The sequence below is a fragment of the Pseudorca crassidens genome, chromosome 11 (assembly GCF_039906515.1).
Source record: "Pseudorca crassidens isolate mPseCra1 chromosome 11, mPseCra1.hap1, whole genome shotgun sequence".
Lineage (NCBI taxonomy): Eukaryota > Metazoa > Chordata > Mammalia > Artiodactyla > Delphinidae > Pseudorca > Pseudorca crassidens.
In genome coordinates, this window is record NC_090306.1 from 64,501,330 (window position 1) to 64,525,353 (window position 24,024).

General features: G+C 41.5%; 1 protein-coding gene across 5 annotated transcripts; it reads right to left on the minus strand.

The window, feature by feature from the left end:
- Nucleotides 1-1,241: 1,241 nt before the first annotated feature.
- BBS10 (Bardet-Biedl syndrome 10) lies at nucleotides 1,242-23,758 on the minus strand. 5 transcript variants are annotated; one of them, XR_010932498.1, is made up of 4 exons: nucleotides 23,505-23,758; nucleotides 20,868-23,079; nucleotides 10,779-10,877; nucleotides 1,242-10,344 (listed from the first exon to the last, which is right to left on the minus strand). XR_010932498.1 is itself a non-coding variant. In XM_067697399.1 (4 exons), the coding sequence occupies exons 1-4, from the start codon at nucleotides 23,687-23,689 to the stop codon at nucleotides 2,384-2,386; spliced, it is 1,428 nt and encodes a 475-aa protein (XP_067553500.1). In that variant the 5' UTR covers nucleotides 23,690-23,758; the 3' UTR covers nucleotides 1,242-2,383. The 5 variants fall into 5 exon arrangements, 3 of the variants coding, with proteins under 3 accessions (XP_067553500.1, XP_067553501.1, XP_067553499.1); XM_067697399.1 differs by having other exon boundaries at nucleotides 1,242-2,579; nucleotides 22,132-23,079; XM_067697400.1 differs by having other exon boundaries at nucleotides 22,132-23,079.
- Between the last annotated feature and the right edge of the window lie 266 nt (nucleotides 23,759-24,024).

The following is a 24,024-nucleotide window of genomic DNA, read 5'->3' on the forward strand; positions in this document are numbered from 1 at the left end:
CCCAGTTAACTTTCATGTAAGTTGTCTTGATTAGCATCATCATCTCTGCTCTACTTAGACATCTGTTCCGAGATACACTGTTCAAAGTCCTGCTACTTCAGGGGCTATCCAGAGCGACCTGACTCCCTGGAGCTCCAGAACCGCCTGCCAGGTCCTATTGATAGTTACTCTCATTGGAGAAAACAGTTCTCTCAATCAGGTCCCAGTGCAGGAGGAGGCACAAGATCTTTTCCCCTCTTCTTCCCCACCAGCAGGTCTTCAGAGGGCCCAGGGAGCTCACGTCTCACAGCTGAGGGGACCCACACAACTGACGGGGAGACACACACACACACACACACACACACACACACACACACACACACACACACACACACACACACACACACACACACACACACACACACACACACACACACACGGCAAGAGACGATAGATACAGAGAGAAACAAAGACATGCAGACCAAGACAAGAAGAGAGTCAGAGAGAGGCAGATATAAAAATTGGGGCAGAGGTACAAACACAGTCTGTTCAGTGAGGAGAGTGGATTCAGAGACCTTCACAGGCCAGGCTGTTTTTCTCTGATACTTCCTGAGAAAAAAATAGTTCCCACAAGCAGACCCAGACAATTGTGGGATCTTTCATTGCCCTGGATGGTGAAGATGCAGGAAGAGGGGGATGAAAAGAAAAGGGGAGGCAGAGAGAAGAGAGGGAGATAAAGTAACAGAGAGATGGGGAAAGACAGACATAGAGGAGTGGGAGAAGGGGAAGAGGGATGTAAGGGGTTGTAAGTCTGTTGGACAGTTGGTCAGTACCCATCTGGTCAAAGGCTGTGGAGACAGAGAAACACAGGGGACACACTCATGTCCTCTTTTTGTTGTGATAAAATTCTCAAGTCCTTAATGAGCTGTGCAGATATAATCATTAACTGGGCATCTACCATGTAACTGGAACCTGGCTAAGAGCTTTTACCTGTATTGACACATTCAGTCCTCAAAATGACACCATCGTGATGCCATATTATGGAAAAGGAAGCTGAGGCATGTAACTTGCCCAGAGTCACCCAGGTAGTGAGTGAGACTCAAATCCTGCCATCTGGCTCTAGATCCTTTGTCCTCAACCACAACATAACACCAGCAAAGCCAGTTACATAATAAATCATAGTTAAGGGATCCCTGACTTAAAAGCATTCTTGTTTAATTAAAATTTATTTTAAATTCGCTTAATATGCAAGTCAATCAACATTCCCAGAATAAAATGTTTTAATTTCCATGAAGACTTCAACATTTTCTCAGTTCAGCAAGAGAAGCAAGGGCAGAATTCTAGTGTTGTGGTTGACAGAGAAATAGAAGCCTCCAGGGATTTAGCGACTTCGTGATTTCCATACAGTGGGATGGGGCAGATTCCAGTGTCCCACCTCCGTACACTTGGATTCTGTTGCTTTATTGAAAGACCTTGAAGGGACTGGAATTTGGTCCCTCAGTGACTCCAATTTCCCCTGTGGAAACTTATGCAAAATATCTCCATCAGCTTCCAGCTTTCTAATCTGTTAATAAGTAATGATAATTTTTAAAAGAAATCATTTGGTTATCATCCTTGGAGATTAACTGGATAATTAATTTTAGCGAAGTGCTTATGAAATATAAAGTGCTTCGAAGTCTTAAGGGTTTATGCTCCCGTGTTCTCATTAGGCCTGTAGGGCAGAATGTCTCTGCAAAATGAGAAGCTGATTATGAATGCCCCTCATCAGGGCTGATTCTCACCAAATTGCACCAACCCCCATCAGAGAACTCATCAGGTAGGTAGATGATTGTCAGGGTCATTTTTACTTCTCAGACTGAAACTCTGAGCACTGAAGTGCAAATCAAAGGGAACTGGCAAGAAACGGAACTTGGCTTCTTGGTTACTCACTTGCAGGGCATCCATGCGCCACATTGATTTTTCAGTAGGGGAATCTTTGGGGGCCAGTGGTGGTGCGAAGGGCTTCTTATGTCCATAGAACACTTGCCAACCCAAGGACAGAGGGGATATTGCTACGACTTGAGCCCATGCTTCCTTTCGTGGCTGTTGACTTCTGCAACTTGACAAAATTAACATTTAAAAAGGGCAAGAAGGTGACAGCGCCTGTTACTGATTAAAAGCATGAACTTCGGAGTCATACAGCCTGGCTTTGAACCTGGAATAACTATTCACTAGCTGCATGTTCATGGCTTAGCCATTACTTCTATGCAAGTAACTCCTAAATCCAACTTGTATTATTATGTAAAAATGACTAAGCTAGAACGTTTAGAGAACATGGTAACTGTAGGGACTGAGCCAGAAAGATATGTCTACATTCTAATCCCCGGAACCTGTGAGTATTATCTTATCATGGCAAACACTGTAATTAAGTTAAGGAGTTTGCAAGGAGGCATTTATCCTGGGTTATCCGGGTGGGTTCCACATCCACTGACAAGTGCCCTCGCTGAGTGAGGCAGACGGATATCTGGCAGATAGAAGAGGAGGAGGCAGCAATGTGAGCCTGGAGGCAGAGACTGGAGTAATATGGCCACAAACCAGGGAACTCCTGGAGCCACCAGCAGCTGGAAGAGGCAAAGGACAAATTCTGCCCTAGAGTTTTCAGAGGGAGCACAGCCCTGCCAATACCTGGATTTCAGACTTCTTTCTGATCTCCAAAGCTGTGAGAGGACACATTTCTGTTGTTCTAAGCCACCCAGTTTATGGTAATTTGTTACAGCAGCTACAGGAAACTAATTCAGTGGTTAACTGGGATGAGGGGAGCAAGTAATAGGGTAAAGCCTGAGATAGCTGTCAGGTTTTGCTTTGGGTGACTGTGGTAGAAGATGGTATCCTTCACCTAGACTGGAAACAGAAAAGCAGGTCTTAAGGAAGTTGGTGAATTCAGTTTTGGACATTCAGACTGCTAGAACAATCTTCAGTGGGGTCTCTTCCACTCCTACACGTTTTGCAGAGTATACTAAGAATGCAAGGCCCTGACTGCTCTTTACCAGAGTCATTTTTCAGGCTTGTTTTTGCCCTGAGTAACCTTGAGGGACTCTTTCCAGGACAAGGAGCAGGCTTGCTCACCGCTTGCAATAAAACAGCAGGTTCCTCAAGCTCAGTGTCCCCTTCCTGTAGCGCAATCCGCTGCGTGTGCAAGCCTCCATCTGGCCCTCCGTTTCACCCTGTGGGACTTGGGGTGCCAAAGGCAACTGACGTCAACATACTGATGCTTATGCTGCTTGCTGTGCCGTGAGGAATAAGAACTTCTGTAGCTGAACCAAGAGCCTTACTTCTTTTGCCTGCATCCATGAAACAGTAATAGGCTAATTTACTGGCTTGAAAGTAGGGTAAAACCAACCTCAACTGGAGCCCGAGTTGAGGGTCTGTGAGTCTTCCTGGAAACATCAATTGGGGGTCTGCATCTCACCAAAGACACATGCGCTACAGATAACAGATTTGGAAATCATCAGCTGAGAAGTCTTGGTCAAAGCTATAAATTTGAATCATGCCACCCAGGAAAATTTTATGAGGTAGGAGGTGAAGGGATGAGAACAGAAGGAAAGGAAAGAAACCTGAAGAACACTGACATTTATGGGACAAGGAGAAGGAAAATTTAAAAAGTAGACAAAAGTGATGCAAATATCCTCCTACTTACTCAGCCTCTGTATCTTAGTAATTGTTTACTTATCTTTGACTCCTTCCTCTGCATTCTTCTGCATCTACTCCATTGTCAATTTCAGTTAGTTTTTTTTTTTTTGGCCATGCTGTGTAGCATGTGGGATCTTAGTTCCCCGACCAGGGATCAAACCCGTGCCCCCTGCAGTGGAAGCACAGAGTCTTAACCACTGGACGGCCAGGGAAGTCCCAATTCCAGTTAATCTTTGAATCGTACTTTGTCCCACACCCATCCATTTTTTTCCCATTCCTAGCTGATGTTCTAGTTTAGACTCCACATCTACTGCACACATTCTTTGCAATAACCTCCTAATTGGTCTCTGCTTTCTGTTATACCCACGACAATCCATCCTACACAGTGCTGCTAGATTAATTTTCTTAAAATATCACTTGGATTGACTCACTCTCACTGGTTAGAAACCGTCCATAGTTCCCCAGGATGTCTGAGATTCTTGTTTTCTCGACCCATTGTTCTGGGATTCTCATCACAGGAACAGGAATTGGTGTCAGAAGGAATAAAATTTAATTGTAGAGAGAAGAAGCAAAAGGATAGAGGGAGTGAGAAAAAAGAAAAGGACACAGGTGAGGAGGAATCATCTTTGTGGGGTATTGGATGTCTTGTTCAGGGGTAAGCAAGGTATGACCTGTGGGCCAAATCCAGCCTGCCACCTGTTATTATAATAAAATTTTATTAGAACACAGCCACATCCATCATTTACGCATTGTCTACGGCTGCTTTTGTGTGACAACTGCAGAGTTGAGTAGTTATGACAAAGACCATCTGGCCTTTTATAGAAAAAGTTTGCCAACCCCTAGTCTAGTTACAGCTGCAATATGTGAGGGGTTTTAGACCTCAAGGAATGTAGAAAGGGATATTTTAAGAAGTAATGCTAAGGATTACCAATTGGATGAATCTCTGTGGACAGTCTTTGAGAGATTCCAGTAAAAATTTGAATGACTTTTAACACTGGATTTTTTCTTTGAATGTCTTCTCAGAGACTGAGCCACAAGACAATCCCAATTAAATTCCCTTTGTGTACTGATTCCTTGGAATCTTTGTTTACACTGTTAATCTCTCTCCTGAAATTTCTCCCCACATTTCCAGGTCTACTTTATTCCTTTAAATTCCTTCCTTCAAATTCCAACTCAAGTTCTGTCTCCTTTGATAAGCTTTCTCTGTCCTTCACTGAACACAGTAAATTTACCTCACATGCCAATAGCTGCCTCTGATTAATGCTCCCCCCAATTCAATCCTTACAGTATACACCTGTGTATTTTTGGCTAATCTTTTCATGGTTGGGCTATCTCCATATTAAATCAATAGCTTATTGAAGTCAAGGACTGTGTCTCATATATCATTCTATCCCTCACAACTTCTGGAAAAGGGAGTTGAATAAAGTTGTTTGATAAATTTGCTTATAAATAGTGAAATCATGAGAAATACCAGAAAACAGATTTTCCAACTTCCAAGTCCTACAGAAATGCTGTGCCCAAATATTTTCACACATTAATGTCTGGGTCATTTTAAAAGTTTTAACTGGATTTATTATGTAAAATCCCAGACCTTGTAATGAGAACGTGAGGGTGACTGGGCTATGAGCATCACCTCACTGATTCCTAGGCTTGACCTGGTGTTCCTTTGCTTCTTAACCCCTACCTAAGCATCGCCTCCTGAAGCCACCTGCTCAACGAGGGGGGTTTTCTCAGACAGGAGGATGATTCCATGGTCACATGTGTAGCAGCCTTCTATTACAACAATCTATGATCATGGTGAGTGTGGTCTAATGTTCTAATTTTCTGTGTTAGGGCACACATCTCCTACAGTTGTTCCATATATTTTTTTAATTTAAAAACCTTTCTTATTGGGCTTCCCTGGTGGTGCAGTGGTTGAGAGTCCATCTGCCGATGCAGGGGACACAGGTTCATGCCACAGTCTGGGACGGTACCATGTGCCGCGGAGCGGCTGGGCCCGTGAGCCATGGCCGCTGAGCCTGCGTGTCCGGAGCCTGTGCTCCGCAACGGGAGAGGCCACAACAGTGAGAGGCGCACATACCACAAAAACAAAAAACAAACAAACGAAAAAAAAAAAACCCTTTCTTATTGAAGTAAAACATAATGTATAAAGATGCACATATCATAAATGTACAGCTCAGGGACTGTCACACTGAACACCCTGTGTAACCAGCTCCCAGATCAAGAAATAGAACATTATCCATCCCCAAAAGACAGTCTCTTCAGCAAGTGGTGTTGGGAAAGTTGGACAGCTGCATGTGAATAAATGAAGTTAGAACATACCCTCTCGGCATGCACAAAAATAAACTCTAAATGGCTTAAAGACACCATAAGGCAGGACACCATAAATCTCCTAGAAGAGAAGAGGCAAAACATTCTCTGATATAAATTGTACCAAAGTTTTCTTAGGTCAGTCTCCCAAGGCAATAGAAATAAAAATGAAAATAAACAGATGGGACCTAATCAAACTTACAAGTTTTGCACAGCAAAGGAAATCACAAACAAAACAAAAAGACAACCTACAGAATGGAAGAAAATATTTGCAAACAATGCGACTGACAAGGGCTTAATTTCCCAAATATACAAACAGCTCATACAACTCAACAACAAAAAAATAAACAACCCAATCAAGAAATGGGCAGAAGACCTAAAACAGACATTTCTCCAAAGAAGGCATACAGATGGCCAACAGGCACATGAAAAAATGCTCAACATCACTAATTATTAGAGAAATGCAAATGAAAACTACAATGAGGTGCCACTTCACACCAGTCAGAATGGCTATCATTTAAAGGTCTACAAATAAATGCTGGAGAGGGTGTGGAGAAAAGCGAACCCTCCTACACTGTTGGTGGGAATGTAAGTTGGTGCAGCCACGGTGGAAAACAGTATGGAGGTTCCTCAGAAAATTACAAATAGAGTTGCCATATGATCCAGCAATCCCACACCTCAGCATATATCTGGACAAAACTATAATTCAGAAAGATACATGCACCGCTATGTTCATAGCAGCACTATTTACAATAGCCAAAACATGGAACACAACCTAAATGTCCATCAAGAGATGAATGGATACAAAAGATGTGGTACATATATACAATGGAATACTACTCAGCCATAAAAAAGAATGAAATAATTCTACTTGCAGAAACATGGATGCAACTAGAGATTATCATACTGAGTGAAGTCAGACAGAAAGAGAAAGACAAATGCCATACAATATCACTTATATGTGGAATCTAAAATATGACACAAATGAACCTATCTACGAAATAGAAACAGACTCACAGACACAGAGAACAGACTGGTGGTTGCCAAGGGTGGGGAGGTTAGGGGAGGGATGGAGTGGGCGGTTGGGGTCAGCAGATGTGAGCTGTTATATATGGAATGGATAAACAAGGTTACACTGCTGAGCACAGAGAACTATATTCAGTATCCTATGATAAACCATAATGGAAAAGAATATTAAAAAAAGAATGTGTGTGTGTGTGTGTGTGTGTGTGTGTGTATGTATAACTGAATCACTTCGCTGTATAGCAGAAATTAACACAACATTGTAATCAACTATACTTCAAAAAAAGAAAGAAAGAAAAAAAAGAACATCATCCTTCCCAAGAAATCTACAGCATGCTCTCTTTCAGTTGTTCCCCCCACTCCTCTGCAAGGGGACTGCTGTACTGACTTGTAACAGCCTTGACTGGTTTTGTACTTTATATAAATGGAATCATACTGGATGCACTTTGGTAGCTGGCTTCTTTTGTCTGTGATTCATCCACAGTGTTGTGTGCATGTGGTAGGCTGTTCCTTCCCATTGCTTTGCAATGAATAAATCAATTGGGGTATATTTATACAATGGAATTCTACCCATTTCATTTTCATTAACAGTATTTTACACTGGAAATCTCAAGAGCTCAGCTGTTGAAAGTGAAGTCCAGTGCTGCAATGAACACAGTGTCATTGTGTGTGTCAAGACTCTTGAATCTTAAAATTCACAAAAGCTTAATGGCCTCAGTGTCTTGGATAAGGATAATATCATAGGCACTAGATCAGCTTCTGAGCCAGGAAAACTTGCTTTGCTTCATATCTGTTATTAGCTTTGTGACAAAATAACAGTCTCTTAAATTCCATTGTTAAGCATCATTGCTGATCTTAGAACTGTATTCATCTGGCAACGTTTTTTCAAAATAAAAACAGAGCAAACAAAAACGTCAGCATTTACATTAAAGTAACTTGATTTATTACCTCTAAAATTTTTCTTCCCTTCATGCTTTACACAGCTGTGAAAACATGTTACTTTTAATGCCAAAAAGTGTACTACATTTAGTTTACTTTGATATGTGTTCAGTCCCCCTCCACCAAAACACACACACCCCTCACTCTCACTGACTGCGGGGTTTTAGCTACAGCACCACTAGGTAGGTTAAACTTCATTGTGGCAGTCTTCTGTTGATACTGCAGGAATTAATACTGTTTGGAAGGAATCCAAAACCCATATTATAGGAAAATTCACAATGTTATGGTACCCCTTCATAACAGTGCTTGCATAAAAAGTACATTTTTAAAAACTCAGGGATACTGAGGTATAACTTACATATAGTAAAATTTAGTCTACAGCTGTATAAGTTCCAACCAGCACCACAATCAAGATACAGAGCAGCCCATCATCCCCAAAAGTTCCTTCATGCCCCTTTGTACTCAACTCCTACACCTAGCTCTACTCCCTGGCACTCACTGATCTCATAAAAATATATAAAATGCTTATTTTCCCCTCTTTTGTCAGACACAGATAAGCAGAGTAGGGGCTGGCTCCCTGTCACCTCCCCCGTCTTGGCACACAGCCCTTCCCCTGCCCCAGCCACACCACCTCATCCAGTGCCTTGTCCTCTCCATGCTTCCACCCACTAAGCTTACCCCATCTTTCCTTTTATCTAGAACCTCTTCTCTTTCTTCTGCACCTAGTCAACTCCTACTCATCCTTGAGATCTCAGCTTCAACATCATTTCTTCAGAGAAGTCTTTCCTATCTAGTTTCAATCCCTCTGCATTGCATTGTGCACATGTGAAGCAGTGATTTTACATTTGTTTATGTATTATTTGATTAATGTCCATCTTCCCATTAAACTGTGAGTCCATGAGGGCAGGGACTGGGTTTTGCTCATGACCATAGGCTGAGCATACAGCACATTAGTAAATACTCAATAAAGACTAAGTAAATGAGTACACACTTTGAAGCCAGCACTGTTCTAGATGCTCACTTTTGATTCTTTCAAAGGTACAATAAGATCAATATTATTATTTCTGTTTTACTGATGTGATGACCTTAAATCAAAAATTCTTTGACTTTCCTCCTTCCAAAGGGTGGAGCCTAATTCCCCTCCCACTAAACATAAGCTGACTCAGTGACTCACTTCTAATGAATAGAACACAGCAGAAGTGACAGTGTCATAAAAGGCATTGCACTTTCTCCGTGCTCTCTCTGGAGTCACTCCCTCTGGGGGAAGCCAGCTGCCATGTCATTCAGACACATCAGCAGCCCTATGGAGAGGCCCACACAGTGAGGAACTGAGGCCTCCTGCCAACAGCCACGTCAGTGAGTGAAGTGGACCCTTCAGCCCCAGTCAGTGAGTCTTAGGTGACTGCAGCCCTGGCCAACATCTTCACTACAACCTTATGAAAGACCCTGAGCCACAGCCACCCAGCTAACCCACTCCCAGATTCCTGACCCACAGAAACTATATGAGAGAATAAATGTTTGCTGTTTCAAGTTACTAAGTTTGAGGATAATATTGTTGTCACACAACAATAGATAAATGAAAGAACCAAAGAGGGAAGTAAAGTACAGCAAGTTTAAGTAATTTGTTCAAGGTGATGTAACTAGTAAGTGGCAGATCCAGGATCCAAACACAGGTGGTGGGGCTCTAAAGCCCCTGATCTCTGTACCACACCATGCTGCCTCCTAAAGATGCTTAGTGTGGCAAATGCAAAATCATTTGACTGTGCTATTATAAAATCTTTGCAGATTGGTTCATGTTACAGTTTCGGGAGGTTGCTTTCTGGATTTCCAAAGAAGCTGCTGACTGGAAGAATTTCTGAGAGAATGCTGGGCAAAAAGGCAATACTAATGAAGAAGTGTACTGTACTATTTAAAGAATTTCTGTGAAGACATTTTGTTGGAAGAGTAGATTGAAGCAAGTTTGTTATAAAGTAACTTTTTAGAGATAAAAAACTTTTTTCTTTAGCTCATTATTATAGTATTATAAAAGAGTTTTCCGAGTGTGAATGGATTATACTAGATTGCTCAATTTTAAAATATATTCAGTATATTTTTGTGTTCAATATTATGTATTATACATCTTTAATATATGTGTATATTCAAATATTTATATTTAATATTTATGAAGGAATTACTGAAACGCATTATTTCTCTGAGATTTCTTAGTTACTATTCCAAAGGTCAAAATCTTGGAGTAGGCAAAGATTTCTTCAACAGGACACAAAATGCACCAATCTTAAAAACACAACCTTAATTAGCTATTGTAAGCTATTTACATACCTGGTGCCCAGAAGTCTTCCAGTCTATGCTGATAAGACCTAATATCTTCATCCCATCACCCTGGAATGACTCAATTCCCTTTCTCCTTCTGTTCCTTCCATTTTCCTAATCAAATTAATAAAACAGTCCTTTCATCTAGTCACTCCACTAAGCATTATCATTAGGTCCCTCCTCAGGAATATTAGACTCCTTGAGCTAATTTAAGTAGGGGAGTCTCCTGGCACCCAAAAGCAGGAATATTGCTGGGCCTTGGCAAGCTCTAACTGGAGAGCTGTCTCTCCATCTCTTGTCTATGATTCCAACTTCATGTCTGTGGAGTAGGTTTAATGGAAGAATCTCTATACAGTGGCAAAGAACATGGAACACTTTGGTTCTCCAAATAACTTTGCTTTTTTAGAGTCTCAGTTTACCCCGGAAGTAGAAAAAATCTAATAATGTCAAGTAACAGCACTTGGGTCTCTCTGGATAAATTAACCCATTCCAGTGACTGCTTTTAGAGCTGATTACTAAAATCTCAGTCTCCTGTTCAGTTCACATACCTTCTTTCCAAGGACAGTTTAGCTGTTTGTGATGTGGGGCCATTGGCCTTTCCATTTCTCTTTGTGGGCCTGCTTCTTTGTTCATGGGATGAGTGGATCCTGGGGAGAGAGTTCAGCCATGTGAGCATGCAAGCACTGGCACACTGGTGGTAACGATAAGGATACCAGGCAGTTTCAACTGGTCTTCGTTGCTACTTTACCTGACACTGGCAATAAAACCTGGCAATGTCTGTGGTAGGGAACAAGTTTTAGGAGACCCAATAAATAACTCCCCTCCCATTGGGAGGCATACATGGGAGTCAGGCTGAAGGAGACAGAAACACCACAGTAACTCCCTATGATGCCTATACTGGACCCAAGGGCCTACAGTGCTAAATGGAGCAGGCAGGTGAATGCCCCACCTTTGAATCAGACAGATGGACCCAGGCATGGTTCCTAACAGTGCTGATTCCTGTTCCGGGCCTGTGGGGAGATGTTGACCCTGCTTCCTTTCTCTTAACCAAGAGAAAGAAAGGGAGTGCTGAGCCAGGCACACGCAGTTCCTCCACCCAAACTCACCAATCAGGTAAGTCCCTTTGCCTCCCTGGAGGGGTAGTGAGTGAGACAAGAAACCAAAAGAAATCTCAACCAAGGTCAAAAACAATCCAAATGTACAGATATGAATAGGAATACATTTTTATTTGATTTTATAAGCAGCATAATGAAAAATATGGAAGGATACCTGGTAGGTGATCCATAGGATTACCTGGTTTGGGGGGAAGCATCTGGGGGACAATGTGAAAAAAGTGGGGAAGAGAGTAGGGAGATAAGTAAAACCGGAAAGGAAAACTAACCACTAAATATAGTACGTATGCAGATGGTCAACAAGCACGTGAAAAGATGCTCAACATGGCTAATTACTAGAGAAATGAAAATCAAAACTACTGCCTCACATTGGTCAGAATGGCCATCATTAAAAATAAGAAATGCTAGAGAGGGTGTGGAGATCTTATAAATAAGATCTGCACTGTTGGTGGGAATGTAAGTTGGTACAGCCACTATGGAAAACAGTATGGAGGGGCCTCAGAAAACTAAAAATAGAGCTGCCATATGATCCAGCTATCCCACACCTCAGCATATATCTGGACAAAACTATAATTCAAAAAGGTATACACCCCTGTGTTCATAGCAGCACAATTCACAATAGCCAAGACATGGAAACAACCCAAATGCCCATCGACAGATGAATGCATAAAGAAGATGTGGTACATGTATACAATGGAATACCACTTGGCCATAAAAAAGAATGAAATAATTCTACTTGCAGAAACATGGAATGCAACTAGAGATTATCATACTGAGTGAAGTCAGTCAGAAAGAGAAAGACAAACACCATATGATATCACTTACATGTGGAATCTAAAATATGACACAAATGAACCTATCTACGAAATAGAAACAGACTCACAGACATAAAGACCAGACCCGTGGTTGCCAAGGGGGAGGCAGGTGGGGGAGGGACAGAGTGGGAGTTCAGGGTTAGCAGACTATTATATATAGAATGGATAAACAACAAGGTCGTACTGTATAGCACAGGGAACTATATTCAATATCCTGTGATAAACCATAATGGAAAAGAATATAAAAAAGGAATGTATATATATGTATAACTGAATCACTTGGCTGTACAGCAGAAATTAACATAACATTGTAAATCAACTGTACTCCAATAAAAAATAGTATGTACGGTGTGATCACATTAATATACATTATTGCATTAAGGAGTGATATTCAAAATACTTCAACCTCTGTGGCATGGTTAACACTTCACCAATTAAAGTGGACACCATAGAACTGGGGCAAGATCCCACCAAACTCCCCTGCTGAAGCAGATATTAACCTGAATCCAAGGGCGCCTAGGATAGGGATGAGGAGACCAGGGTGGTAGGATGGGATTCGGGGGAGAGGGTAGTAGACTTGGGAGGCTGAAGACAGTAGCTATTTACCAAACCAATTCAGAAGAATGTCAAAGTGTTGACAGCATGTGTAGCTCTATCAGTGCTTTCCAGTTGATAATATACTTACTCGTAAGTTAAGATCAAATTCTTAAAATATAACAGGAAAGTTTTCTTCCTGTGGTATGTTATCTAATTCAGCTGGCAATAGGCACGATTCACATGAAGAAAACCTGTAAACAAACCCTGGGTACTGAAGGATCCACTTCAAAGGCTCACTCAGGGGACTTCCCTGGTGGTCCAGTGGTTAAGACTCCATGCTCCCAATGCAGGGGGCCTCAGTTTGATCCCTGCAGGAAACTAGATTCTGCATGCACACCGCAACTAAGAGTCTGCATGCCGCAACTAAGGAGTATACATGCCACAACTAAGAGTTTGCTTGCCACAGCTAAGAAGTCTGCATGTCACAACTAAAGATCCTGTGTGCTGAAACGAAGATCCCATGTGCTGCAACTAAGACCCAGAGCAGCCAAAATAAATAAATAAATAAATATTTAGGAAAAAAAAGGCTCACTCAAATGAGGAACGTTGATGCTTGGCTGTTGGCTGGAAACTCCACCAAAGCTGTGGATTAGGGCCTTGGCTCTTCTCAGGCTGCTTGAGCTTCCTTACAGCATTGGTGGTTGGGTTCTAAGAGCAAGAGTTTCAAGAGAACCAGGAGGTTGCCTTTTATAATCTAAGAGGTCATACACAGTGTCACTCATTATAGTCTTCTGGGCAGGGCAGTCACAAGGCCTCATCCAGGTTTAAGGAGAGGAGACATAGATTCTACCATTCCATCAGAGGAGTGTCAAGGTCATATTTAGAGAATATGGCAAGGGAAATATGGGAGAAAATACAATCTGCCACAGTGAATTTCTACTATATCTGTGATATCCGTGGTCCATGCTGGCATGAGTCCCAAAGGTTTCTGCTGTTTTTCCATGTAGGGAACAGGTTATCAAGTATAACTGAAGAACTGGAGGAAGGAGGGAAAAGTTTAAAATTTATGGGTGGGACGTCCCTGGTGGTCCAGTGGTTAAGGCTCTGCGCTCCCAATGCAGGGGGCCTGGGTTCGATCCCTGGTCAGGGAACTAGATCCCACTTGCTGCAACTAAGAGGCTGCATGCTGCAAAGAAAAGATTTCCGCATGCTGCAATTAAAAGATCCTGCATACCGCAACTAAAGATCCTGCATGTGTCAACGAAGATCCTGCGTGCCGTAACTAAGACCCAGTGTAGCCAAATAAATAGATATTTTTTAAAAATTTATGGCAAACAAAGGAAGAAATAAAGCTAATATTTATTAAGCTCCTACTTAATAATGTGGCAGGCATTGTGCGAGGCGCTTCCCATCAGATATCTTTACTGATCTTCACCACAGTTATATGAGGTAGGTTCTGTTATTACTACTTCATAGATGAGGACATTGAGGTAGAAGAGGTATTTAGCAACTTGTCCAAAGTTACACAAATAGTAACTGGTAGAGCCAGGATGGCAATACTGGTCTGCCTGACTTCAAATACTATGTTCTTTCTACTACACTGTGCCTCAAAGTTTAGAACAGAAATACAATCTTCAAACTGTCCCAATTTTGTCTTCACTAGTTAATTTCGTTTCTTCTAATACATATATGAGATCTCCTTTTTCACTTCTCAAAAGGGTTAGAGTAAAATATTGCAAATAAGAGAAATATATAAATGGACTTTTTTTTCCCCCTAAATAACCAACAAAGTCTTCTCAAAGAGCACATTAGATAACTTCCTTATCAAGTTATGCCCAAGTTATCATTTGATAATGATCTTGTAGGCATTACCATCTGAGGGATTGTATACGAAACCCTAACTAATTATTAAGACTAATTATATTGCGAGTTAATGTAAATTTTAAGACATACAGTACAAATTAGAAGAGATCAGTATGGGAGTTTATTAAGTACAAAATGATGTGTAAATTGTGACAGAAACACAAGTGAAGCCCAGGAAGTTTTGCACAAATGTACTTTTGAAATATGTATTAAGGCTAAATATACCATGGGGTCCCTTTTTTAAAGAAAATGGACATTTCTGTTGCCGCAGCAGGGATTTCCCTATAGTGGGGGACAGACAATGGAAACCTCCCTGAGTAGTTCAAGAAGCACAGCCAGTTACTAACCAGGTGTGTTTAATCTGGGCACAAGAACCTTGGTTGCTATAATCAGGGAGGGTTTCACCCAGATCTTATTTATAATAAGATCTGGCATTGGTGATTTTACTTGGGGCTAAATATCAATAAAACATCCAAAGGAGTTATTGTAAATGACAGAGACTGCAAGAACTATGCATATTTACCATATTGTTAACCTAAGAATAAATGCGATTCAACCATAATACAGCATGTCTACATAAGGCTACAGGGAGGCTTTCGGCACAGACTTGGGAATGAAACTTCCTAGTGAGAGCTACTCTTTAAAATGAACAAATGATTGTTTAGAACAGGGACATGCTAAGTCACCTGAAGGAAACAGAATGGCTTCCAGGCTGGTAGGACTCTGCAGTGATTTAGTATTTTAAGAAAAAACTGGGTTCATCGGAGCTTAACAAAAATGGAGTCACTGAGGCAAATGTTGGTTGGATCTATGTGATCACCGCTCAGGAGAAGGGAGCCTTAGTCAGTCTTTCCATTGGTCCATTCCTATTCATTCATTCATTCACTGAGTGCCTGCTTGCCCAGGTACTATCCCACATGCTGGAAATATGGAAGTGAAAAAGTCAAAGTCCTCGTGGAGTTTACATTCTTGTGGGGAAAGCAGTCAATACAAAAAATAAACACACATACTAATAACACCAGATATGTGCTTCAAAAAGAGCTTAACAAGGTAGGAAGATAGAGAACAAGGGAGGTCATGGGGAAGGAATATGGCATTATTTTAGACTGAAAGGTGAAGAAAGGTTATCTCTAAGGAGGTGACATTAAAGCAGAAGTACCTGAATAAAGTGAGGAAGTGAGCCATATGAAGACCAGAGGGGAAGACTTTTATGCAGACAGCACAGCAAATGGAAAACTCAGACGCTGGAACGAACTTGTGCGTTCAAGGGACAGAAAGGCAGCCAGTTTGGGTACTCATTCGTGCTGTTTGCCAAATGTCCTGGTTCTCTCTCATTCCAGGCACAAGGTAGAACTGCACTACCTGGTTCTTCTGTGGATGGGTAGGACAATGTGACGAATTCTGGACAGTGAGTCATGAGCAGAAATGACACAAGCCAGTTCTGAACACAGCCAATGCAAGACCCTCTAGATCTTTTTTCTCTCTCTCTGGCGTGATGATTGGTAACGCTCAAGACAGTGACTGCTCCACCTGCCTTGAATTGGGAGTGAGGAAGAAAACAGTGTGGGATCAGAAGCCTGACCTTTAATAGGCATGAATGTGAGCAAGAAATCAATTTGTACTGTGTCAAGGCTCTTGAGATCTGGAGTTATTTGTTACCTCAGTATGGCATAACTTGTCCTGACTCATAGTGTAACTGGTGGGGAGAAAGCTAGAGGAAGAGTATCAGATGAGATTTTAGGGATAAGCAGGGGAACAGATCATGTACAGCCCTGTAGACTATGATAAATTTGGATTTCATTCTGTGTGAAGGAAAAACCTTTGGAAGACTGAGCAGAGGAATGACATGACAGGATTTGCATTTTTAAAAGAATCATTCAATCATGTAGGGGAAGTCCTTGTTCATGGTAAATACTTACTGAGGTATTTAGCGATACAACTTGCTTTCAAATGGTTCAGTGAAGTGTGTGTGTGTGTGTGTGTGTGTGCGCGCGCATGCGCATGCACACACATGCACGCATGCACAAAGGGTAAAATGGTAATTGGTGAATCTAGATGAAGGATTTGTGGGTGTTTGTTGTGCTTTTTTTCCCCCAACTTTTTTGTGGAGTCAAAACATTTGAAATAAGTTGGGGGGAAATCACTCTAGGATAAAGTACAAGGTGAGACAGAGGCGAAGAAGACCATTAGGAGGCTGCTGCAGTTAAGAGATGAAGTGACTTGGGCTAGAAAGGCAACTGTGAGCAATGGGTGGATTTGAAATCCACTTTATTTGTGGGGCCAGCAGGATTTGCTGATTGGCTGTGTGATGTGAAGGAAAGACTGGAGGCAAGATGTCTCTCAGGTTTTTGTTTTGAATGAGTGGGAGACTGGTGATACCATTAACTAAGATGGGACAGCAGGGGAAAGGCCAGGTTTAGGGGATGGGAAATAGAGATCCTGTTTTGGACATGTTAAGGGTAAGCATCCACATGGAGACTGGGTTGGCAGTTGGATAAATGAGTTGGGATTAGAGAGAAGAGGTTGGCTGGAAATACAAAATTTGGAATCATCAGCATGTAGTGGCACCGTTACAGACCTGGACAGAATCCCATGGGAAGCAAGTGTAGGTGTAGAAGGCCAGGACCGAGCACTGGGGAACTGGAGCATAACTGGCTGGGAGGAGTTAATTTGATTTCTCTTGTTCTGATTCCATGCTTACTGAGCAACCACCTGATTATTACTTCCCACAGGAAGTAATAAAACAGGTCCATACATAAAGGAAAGACTGGTCAGATGGACTTGGAATATTCTAGTTCCTGGAACAGTTCTTATTGTAAATAAATTGATCATGCTCACAAGTTTGGTTTGACTCAGACCCTGAGACAGAGCCATTCTCAACGTGCTGACAAAATCTGATGGTGAGTCTGCATAAGAGGAAGCCAGGCCCAGGACTGAAAATTCCATGAGGAAATGAACGCCACACTGGTTGCTGGGATTTCCCTGGCTCATAGTAGCCTGCTAAGGGAGAACGTTTCCAGAATTGTTGAGAAAACCCCTAGCCAATTATAGTTAAGAGAATATTCCCTCTTTTGACTGTATCCTTTCTTCCACTGTAGAAGTACTGATCCATCATTGTGTATCTCACATCATTTTTCTTCCATTCTGATCTTGTGTTTCCTTAGGCCAGGATCCTTATTATTACTTGGGGTGCATTCTATGTGTTTGCTCTAAATCTATTTTTTTTAATTTTATCTCATTTGAATAAGTAGTATTCAAGTGGTTCAAAAATCAAAATGCCATAAGGTATACACTGAGAAATCACCTTTTCACCTCTTCCCTATGCATGTTCCCCCCTCCCCCACCAGTCACTGCCCCTATCCCATTTAGTTTGTGGATCCATCTAGAGTTTAGGTTGTTACCATCTCTTGCTGTTAACAGAACTGCAAAGTATATATATATACTTTTTCCAACTACAGTTGGAAGGGGATATATATATATATCCCCTTCCAACTGTAGTTTTTGTTTTCTCTGCTGTTCTGTGATGATAAGAAAAACATATTCTATTCCTTTTGGGAGGAGATGAGTAATTTCTGACAAAAGTTCAGGCTCGGGACTTCCCTGATGGCACAGTGGTTAAGAATCGCCTGCCAATGCAGGAGACACGGGTTCAAGCCCTGGTCCAGGAAGATCCCACATGCATCCTACGGGCAGAGCAACTAAGCCCGTGCGCCACAACTACTGAGCCTGCACTCTAGAGCCCGCGAGCCACAACTACTGAGCCTGCATGTCACAACTACTGAAGCCCGGGCGCCTAGAGCCCGTGCTCCGCAACAAGAGAAGCCACCGCAATGAGAAGTCCATGCTCCGCAATGAAGAGTAGCCCCTACTCACCGCAACTAGAGAAAGCCCGCGCACAGCAACAAAGACCCAATGTAGCCAAAAATAAATAAATAAATAAGTAAATTAATTAAAAAAAAGAGTTCAGGCTCAAATTGCATTCCTCTTCCCCGTCCCTCTTAGTCTAAAACATGCATACCCTAACATTTCCAGTGTAACATGGTTAAACAGCTCCCTGGCTAAAGCAGTTCAGAGATATTCAACTATTCAATGCCTATTGTTTTGGGAATAAAAATGGCTTGTGCTGACCCAGTGAGAAAAAAATGAGTTCATAAAAGTTATTGGGGAAAACGTGTTTGTGGGAGGTGGACTGACATGTAACTTCAGAAAACAATAATAAAAACCTCAGCTGAGAAGTTGTCCTCTTTTCTCTCCCATGGTGCTGCAGACTGTTTTCCAAAGATAGCTGCCTCAATATATATCTCATCCCACATGCTCTTCTTATAATGTGTCACTGACACTTTCCATTGAGTGGTGTTCCACTGAACAACCTTCCCTGTATCCTGTTGGATGAGGCAGTCGTGCAGGTCAGCTGAAGTTCAAGGAGAGGGAACACATATATAAACGTACTGTAGGGCTTCCCTGGTGGCGCAGTGGTTGAGAGTCCGCCTGCCGATGCAGGGGCCTCCCACGTTCCGTGGAGCGGCTGGGCCCGTGAGCCATGGCCGCTGGGCCTGCGCGTCCGGAGCCTGTGCTCCGCAACGGGAGAGGCCACAGCAGTGAGAGGCCCGCATACCGAAAAAAAAAAAAATATATATATATATATACATATATATATATATATATATATACACATACACACAAAGAAACAGAGCTAATACATTCTCTCCATAGTCACAGAAGTGAAATAATGTTATCACATATGGCATAAACCTTACAAAAATGAAATTATATTTAATATAAAAGATCATGAGATCTGCATGATGGAATATTACAGTTCTTAAATACATTATTAGTCATCGCTTTTTCAAGTTTAACTGTAATGAAATTTTAATCAGTTTTCCTAAATTTAATCTTGATCCAAGTGTTGTCACCATCTACTACCCATTAACCTTTGAGGAAAGGTGCATGAAGGTAGGAACCATACCTATTTGTTTACCATGGTATATTCAGCATCTGGCACATAGTAGGCACTCAATAAGAATCTGCTGAATTAGTAAACTGGAAACACATAATTAGATCAGATTAAAGATAACAGTTTTATTCAACAAGCACTCCCGAATACTTGGTATGAACACAGCACTGCCTGGGGTGTTACAGAGAACTACTAAAAGTAGAAGACACTGTCCTTATTCACAGCTAGGTGCACAGTATTATTTGCATTTATAAACCTTTAAGATAAAATATAAACATTAAAAAATTCATATTAGAAATAAATACAGTCGTCTCTCGGGATCCAAGGGGGGTTGGTTCCAGAACATTCCCCCCCTCCCGAGGATACCAAAATCTGTGGGTGCTCAAGTCCCTTATGTAAAATGGCACAGTGTTTGCATGTAACCTGTGCACATTGTCTTGTGTACTTTAAATCATCTCTAGATTACTTATAATACCTAATACAATGTAAATGCTATATAAATAGTTGCCAGTGCACCTGGCAAATTAACGTTTTGCTTTTTGGAACTTTCTGGAATTTTTTTTCCTGAATATATTCAATCCACAGTTGGTTGAATCCACAGATGGAGAACCCAAGGACTGGAGAGCCAACTGTAATTCTCAAATTATTATTATTATTTTTTAACATCTTTATTGGAATATAACTGCTTTACAGTGTTGTGTTAGTTTCTGCTGTATAACGAAGTGAATCAGCTATACGCATATGTATATCCCCATATCCCCTCCCTCTTGCATTACTACTGAACTCTGGCTATGCACCAAATATAAGAAAACTCAGCAAATACATGAATTAGTTTTGCAAGCTCTTAGAGGACAGGAGAAAATGATAGCATGAATTTCATATCCTTTCTGGAATTAACTTTCAACTAAAGAAATGAAAATAAGTTTACAATGCACAAAGCCACATTTATGGTGACATACTCATTGGTGTATGAATGGGGAAAAAATCTATCCAGGCTCTAAACAAGGGGCCACAAAAAAGTAAAAACTAATTTTACTCACACTCTGAGAAAAAGAAAATGAGCCTTTTACTCACTGCTATAGAAATTATGAGTAGGAAAATAAATCATTTTAAATAAAGCAAATAATGTTTTATATTATAAACAATTAAAGTAGGATGGCATTTGAAGACCACATCCATATCTGAGATTAAATTACTCTATTAACTAGATACAGAAAGGCAAGGGAGAAGGGATGAAGAGTGAAAAAAGATACAGAAAAGTAAAAAGGAGCTATAAGGAAATACCTTCCCCCAAATGCACAGACTAACACACAGCAGAGACACAGGGATACTGAGGGGGAAAAAAGATACACTTACTCAGATCTTGGCTTCACCCATCCAGAAGGATTCCTCCTCAGAACTGTGCCATAATGTAGTCTCTAATATTTGTGTCTGAATGTGTGCTGGCCTTGTGTACTTCTAAAGACTTTTTAAGTTATGCTGTTTTCCTAACTAGACTGAATTAACTTGAAAATCAGTGGTCACATGCCTGCCTTGCTTTATGGCTTGAGTTGGATTAAAACTTTGGTTAATAAAAAGCTTCCAATTTTATAGTTCCTCTTCCGAATCTTGATCATAAATTTCCTGAGGTTGTCTCTTAATATTGATTACCAAGTCAATGGTTAAAATGTTTCTCAAACACTGAAGAACTGAAGTTAGTAACTGGTATTTACCAGCAACTGATTCCAAACCTGTCTGGTTGCTTATCATGGGTTGATTGGTTTGCAGTGCATGAAGAGCTCTTATATATATTTGTGGAAAGCTGTAATTTCCTTTCTTAGACTTATACAAGATTTTGGGAACGCCTAAAAGTGCATTAGCAATTATCATACTAACCATGGTTTCTTCTGATTGCTGGCACTTTTTGGCATAGCTGAGAAGATAGTAATGCAACAAGATCTCAAAATTACCACCCACTGGCAAAACACAACCAGCTGGTACAGATGAGAAACAGTAACTCTGGGAAGTACACATCTCTAGTGACTTATATCTCACTGGTAATATGCTCCCCTTTCTAGCATTTTTTGTGACTTGTAAATTTTCATAAGAGATTTCTCTTCTAGTATTTTCTGTTGTTGAGTTAGCAGAATTACTCTCAATAAATGGTTCATGGTCATCCATTATCCTGGCTTTGTCTGGAGAGAAACATCTCAGTGTTGCATCTGTCTGGTATGTATCTGTTAGTGTCACTGTTGGTGTTGAACACAATATATTTGTTTCTAATTCTACACTTGGAACTACCAAATTTGAATATGCTTTTAAATATGTTTGAGTTTTTGCCAGTTCATCTTTGTTCTTTACAACTGTGTCCTGATATGGCCTTTGTATTGAGCCATTAACAATTTCTGGTAAGTCATTAATTTCTCTACTATTCTTATAAATAAGAGGACTTGAAGTACAATTTTGGTCACTGGCTTGTGTCACATAATTTAGATCAAGGTCTTTAAATAATTGCCGAAGCATTTTAAATGCCCCATGTAAAGCAACCTCATGTTGTTCAACAAGACCCTGCACTGGACCACAAAGAACTATACAGTGTGGTGTAAACGAACATGTGCTAATCAAGCCAAGATGAACATACCTTTTGGATCTAAGAATAAAGGGCTTACAAAATTTCACCATAGCAGTGTTAGAGAGTTCATACTGAGAAGAAGCCTGTGGTACTACAAAGGGAGCGAGACCAGTGACTCTCTGGATAAGAGAAAGTTCTTCAGATGATAAACACTCCACCACGGATATGCCATTCAGTCCTGCACAATAAATTACTAAGTCTGGTTGTTTCACAGTAGATAGGAGCAATTTTACATTCTGCTTCTGTAAATATTTCATTACCGCTTTTGTCCTTTCTGTAATCCAAAATTGAGATGTCTGAAACTGTGCTTCTGAATTTAGAATAAACTCTGATCCAAAAGTTGAAAAAAGAGGCTGAATGGTTTCTATTACTATCACTATTCTTATGTCACCGTCTGCTGGACAGTACACGGAAAAGTCTCTGGGAAGCACAAGCCCAGCTATGATCCTGGAATCGGAAACAGGAAGGCCAGTGACACCAACTTTCAACTCGACAAAACAGTCATCCACTAACTCAAGTACTTCTTCAAACCCACTTTCACAAGCTGTACACTTGAAAAAGTAGTCACACATCAACTGTGATACAAAGTTGTGATTATTTCTTCCCACTCTTCCACAAAAGTATGCTCCTAAGAGCATCTCTAAAGAGCTCCTACACAATGGTCTCTTTTTGGTGGATGAAGAAAAGATAGACAAAAAGTGTCTACTTAAGTAATGGTCCATAACGTAGTCTAATATTTGTGTCTGAAATGTTAGAAGAGCTTGGGAAATAAACTTCCACTGACAACACTTTTTCCAGTGCCTTCCATGGGTTTGAATATTTTCAGAAAAGAAAGAATCCTTTTCCTTGTCTGTGATTGCATGAAGTTCTCTGAGTAAATGGCAAAGAAAGATAATAAATGTTTTAGCACCATCTCCTGTTTTTCTTAGATGACTGGAAACACATGCCACCATCATCCTGTACAAGAAAGAAATAAAGCAACTCAGATTCTCAGAGGGCTGCCTAAATCAAGTTGAAACCATGTTTTTACAGCTACAGGCATAAAACGAGAATACTGTCTCTGTGATATTCTTAGTTTTAGTTTTTTCCTTTTTTAAGTTACTTTGTTCTACTTCAAGATTCTAGGGGTTGGGTCGAGCCGGAAGGAAAGGAGTGAGACAAGCTCTCGGCAGTTGTTAATGATTCGATGTCTGGGAATGTTCCCTCGGGCAGCGGGCAGCGCTCTAACTCTGAGCGTACACTGGTCTCGTCCAAGGTCAGTTCTTCCAGGAGCATAAGCTCAGGGACAAGAAGTTCAGGGAGATGGACTGAAGGTTGGAGTGCGGCACCTGAGTACCTGGTTATAGGATGCTCTAACGGTCTGGGGCGTGACACGCAAGTACCTGGCTATGGGATGCTCTAAGTGTAGCGCCTTCAGGAGGCGGCCGCCATCCCGGCTGAGCAGCACCTCGCCAGTGGGCTTGGTACACAGAACTTGCCGCCCTTCGGGCCCCAAGCAGCAGCTCACGACGGTTTCTAGCACTTCCGCCACCTGCAACGCGGCCCTCACAGATCCCGCAGCGGCCATAGCCCTTCAGCTTCCAACAGCTTCGGGTCGCCGCCTGTAGAAGCCCAGCACGACCTGGAGCGGGGCGCAGGCGGAAGCGGAAGAGGCGGGGAGGAGGCCGGAAGCCGGTGCTACTCGGTTTCTTGGTTGGGCGAGGGTCTACCTTCCCGCCCGCTCAGTGGGAGAGCCCCGCCGTTCTGCCAGTAGGAGCTAGCGGTTCAAAAGCCCGCGAAGATGGGAAAGAGGTCGGGGCTTCTCGGGAGCTGTCCCCGGACAGGAAACCGCAAGCCCTTCTCCCCCTCCTAGGTGAATTCATTCCTCTTTCTTGGAGGCTTCAGCTGCCACCAGATCCCTCC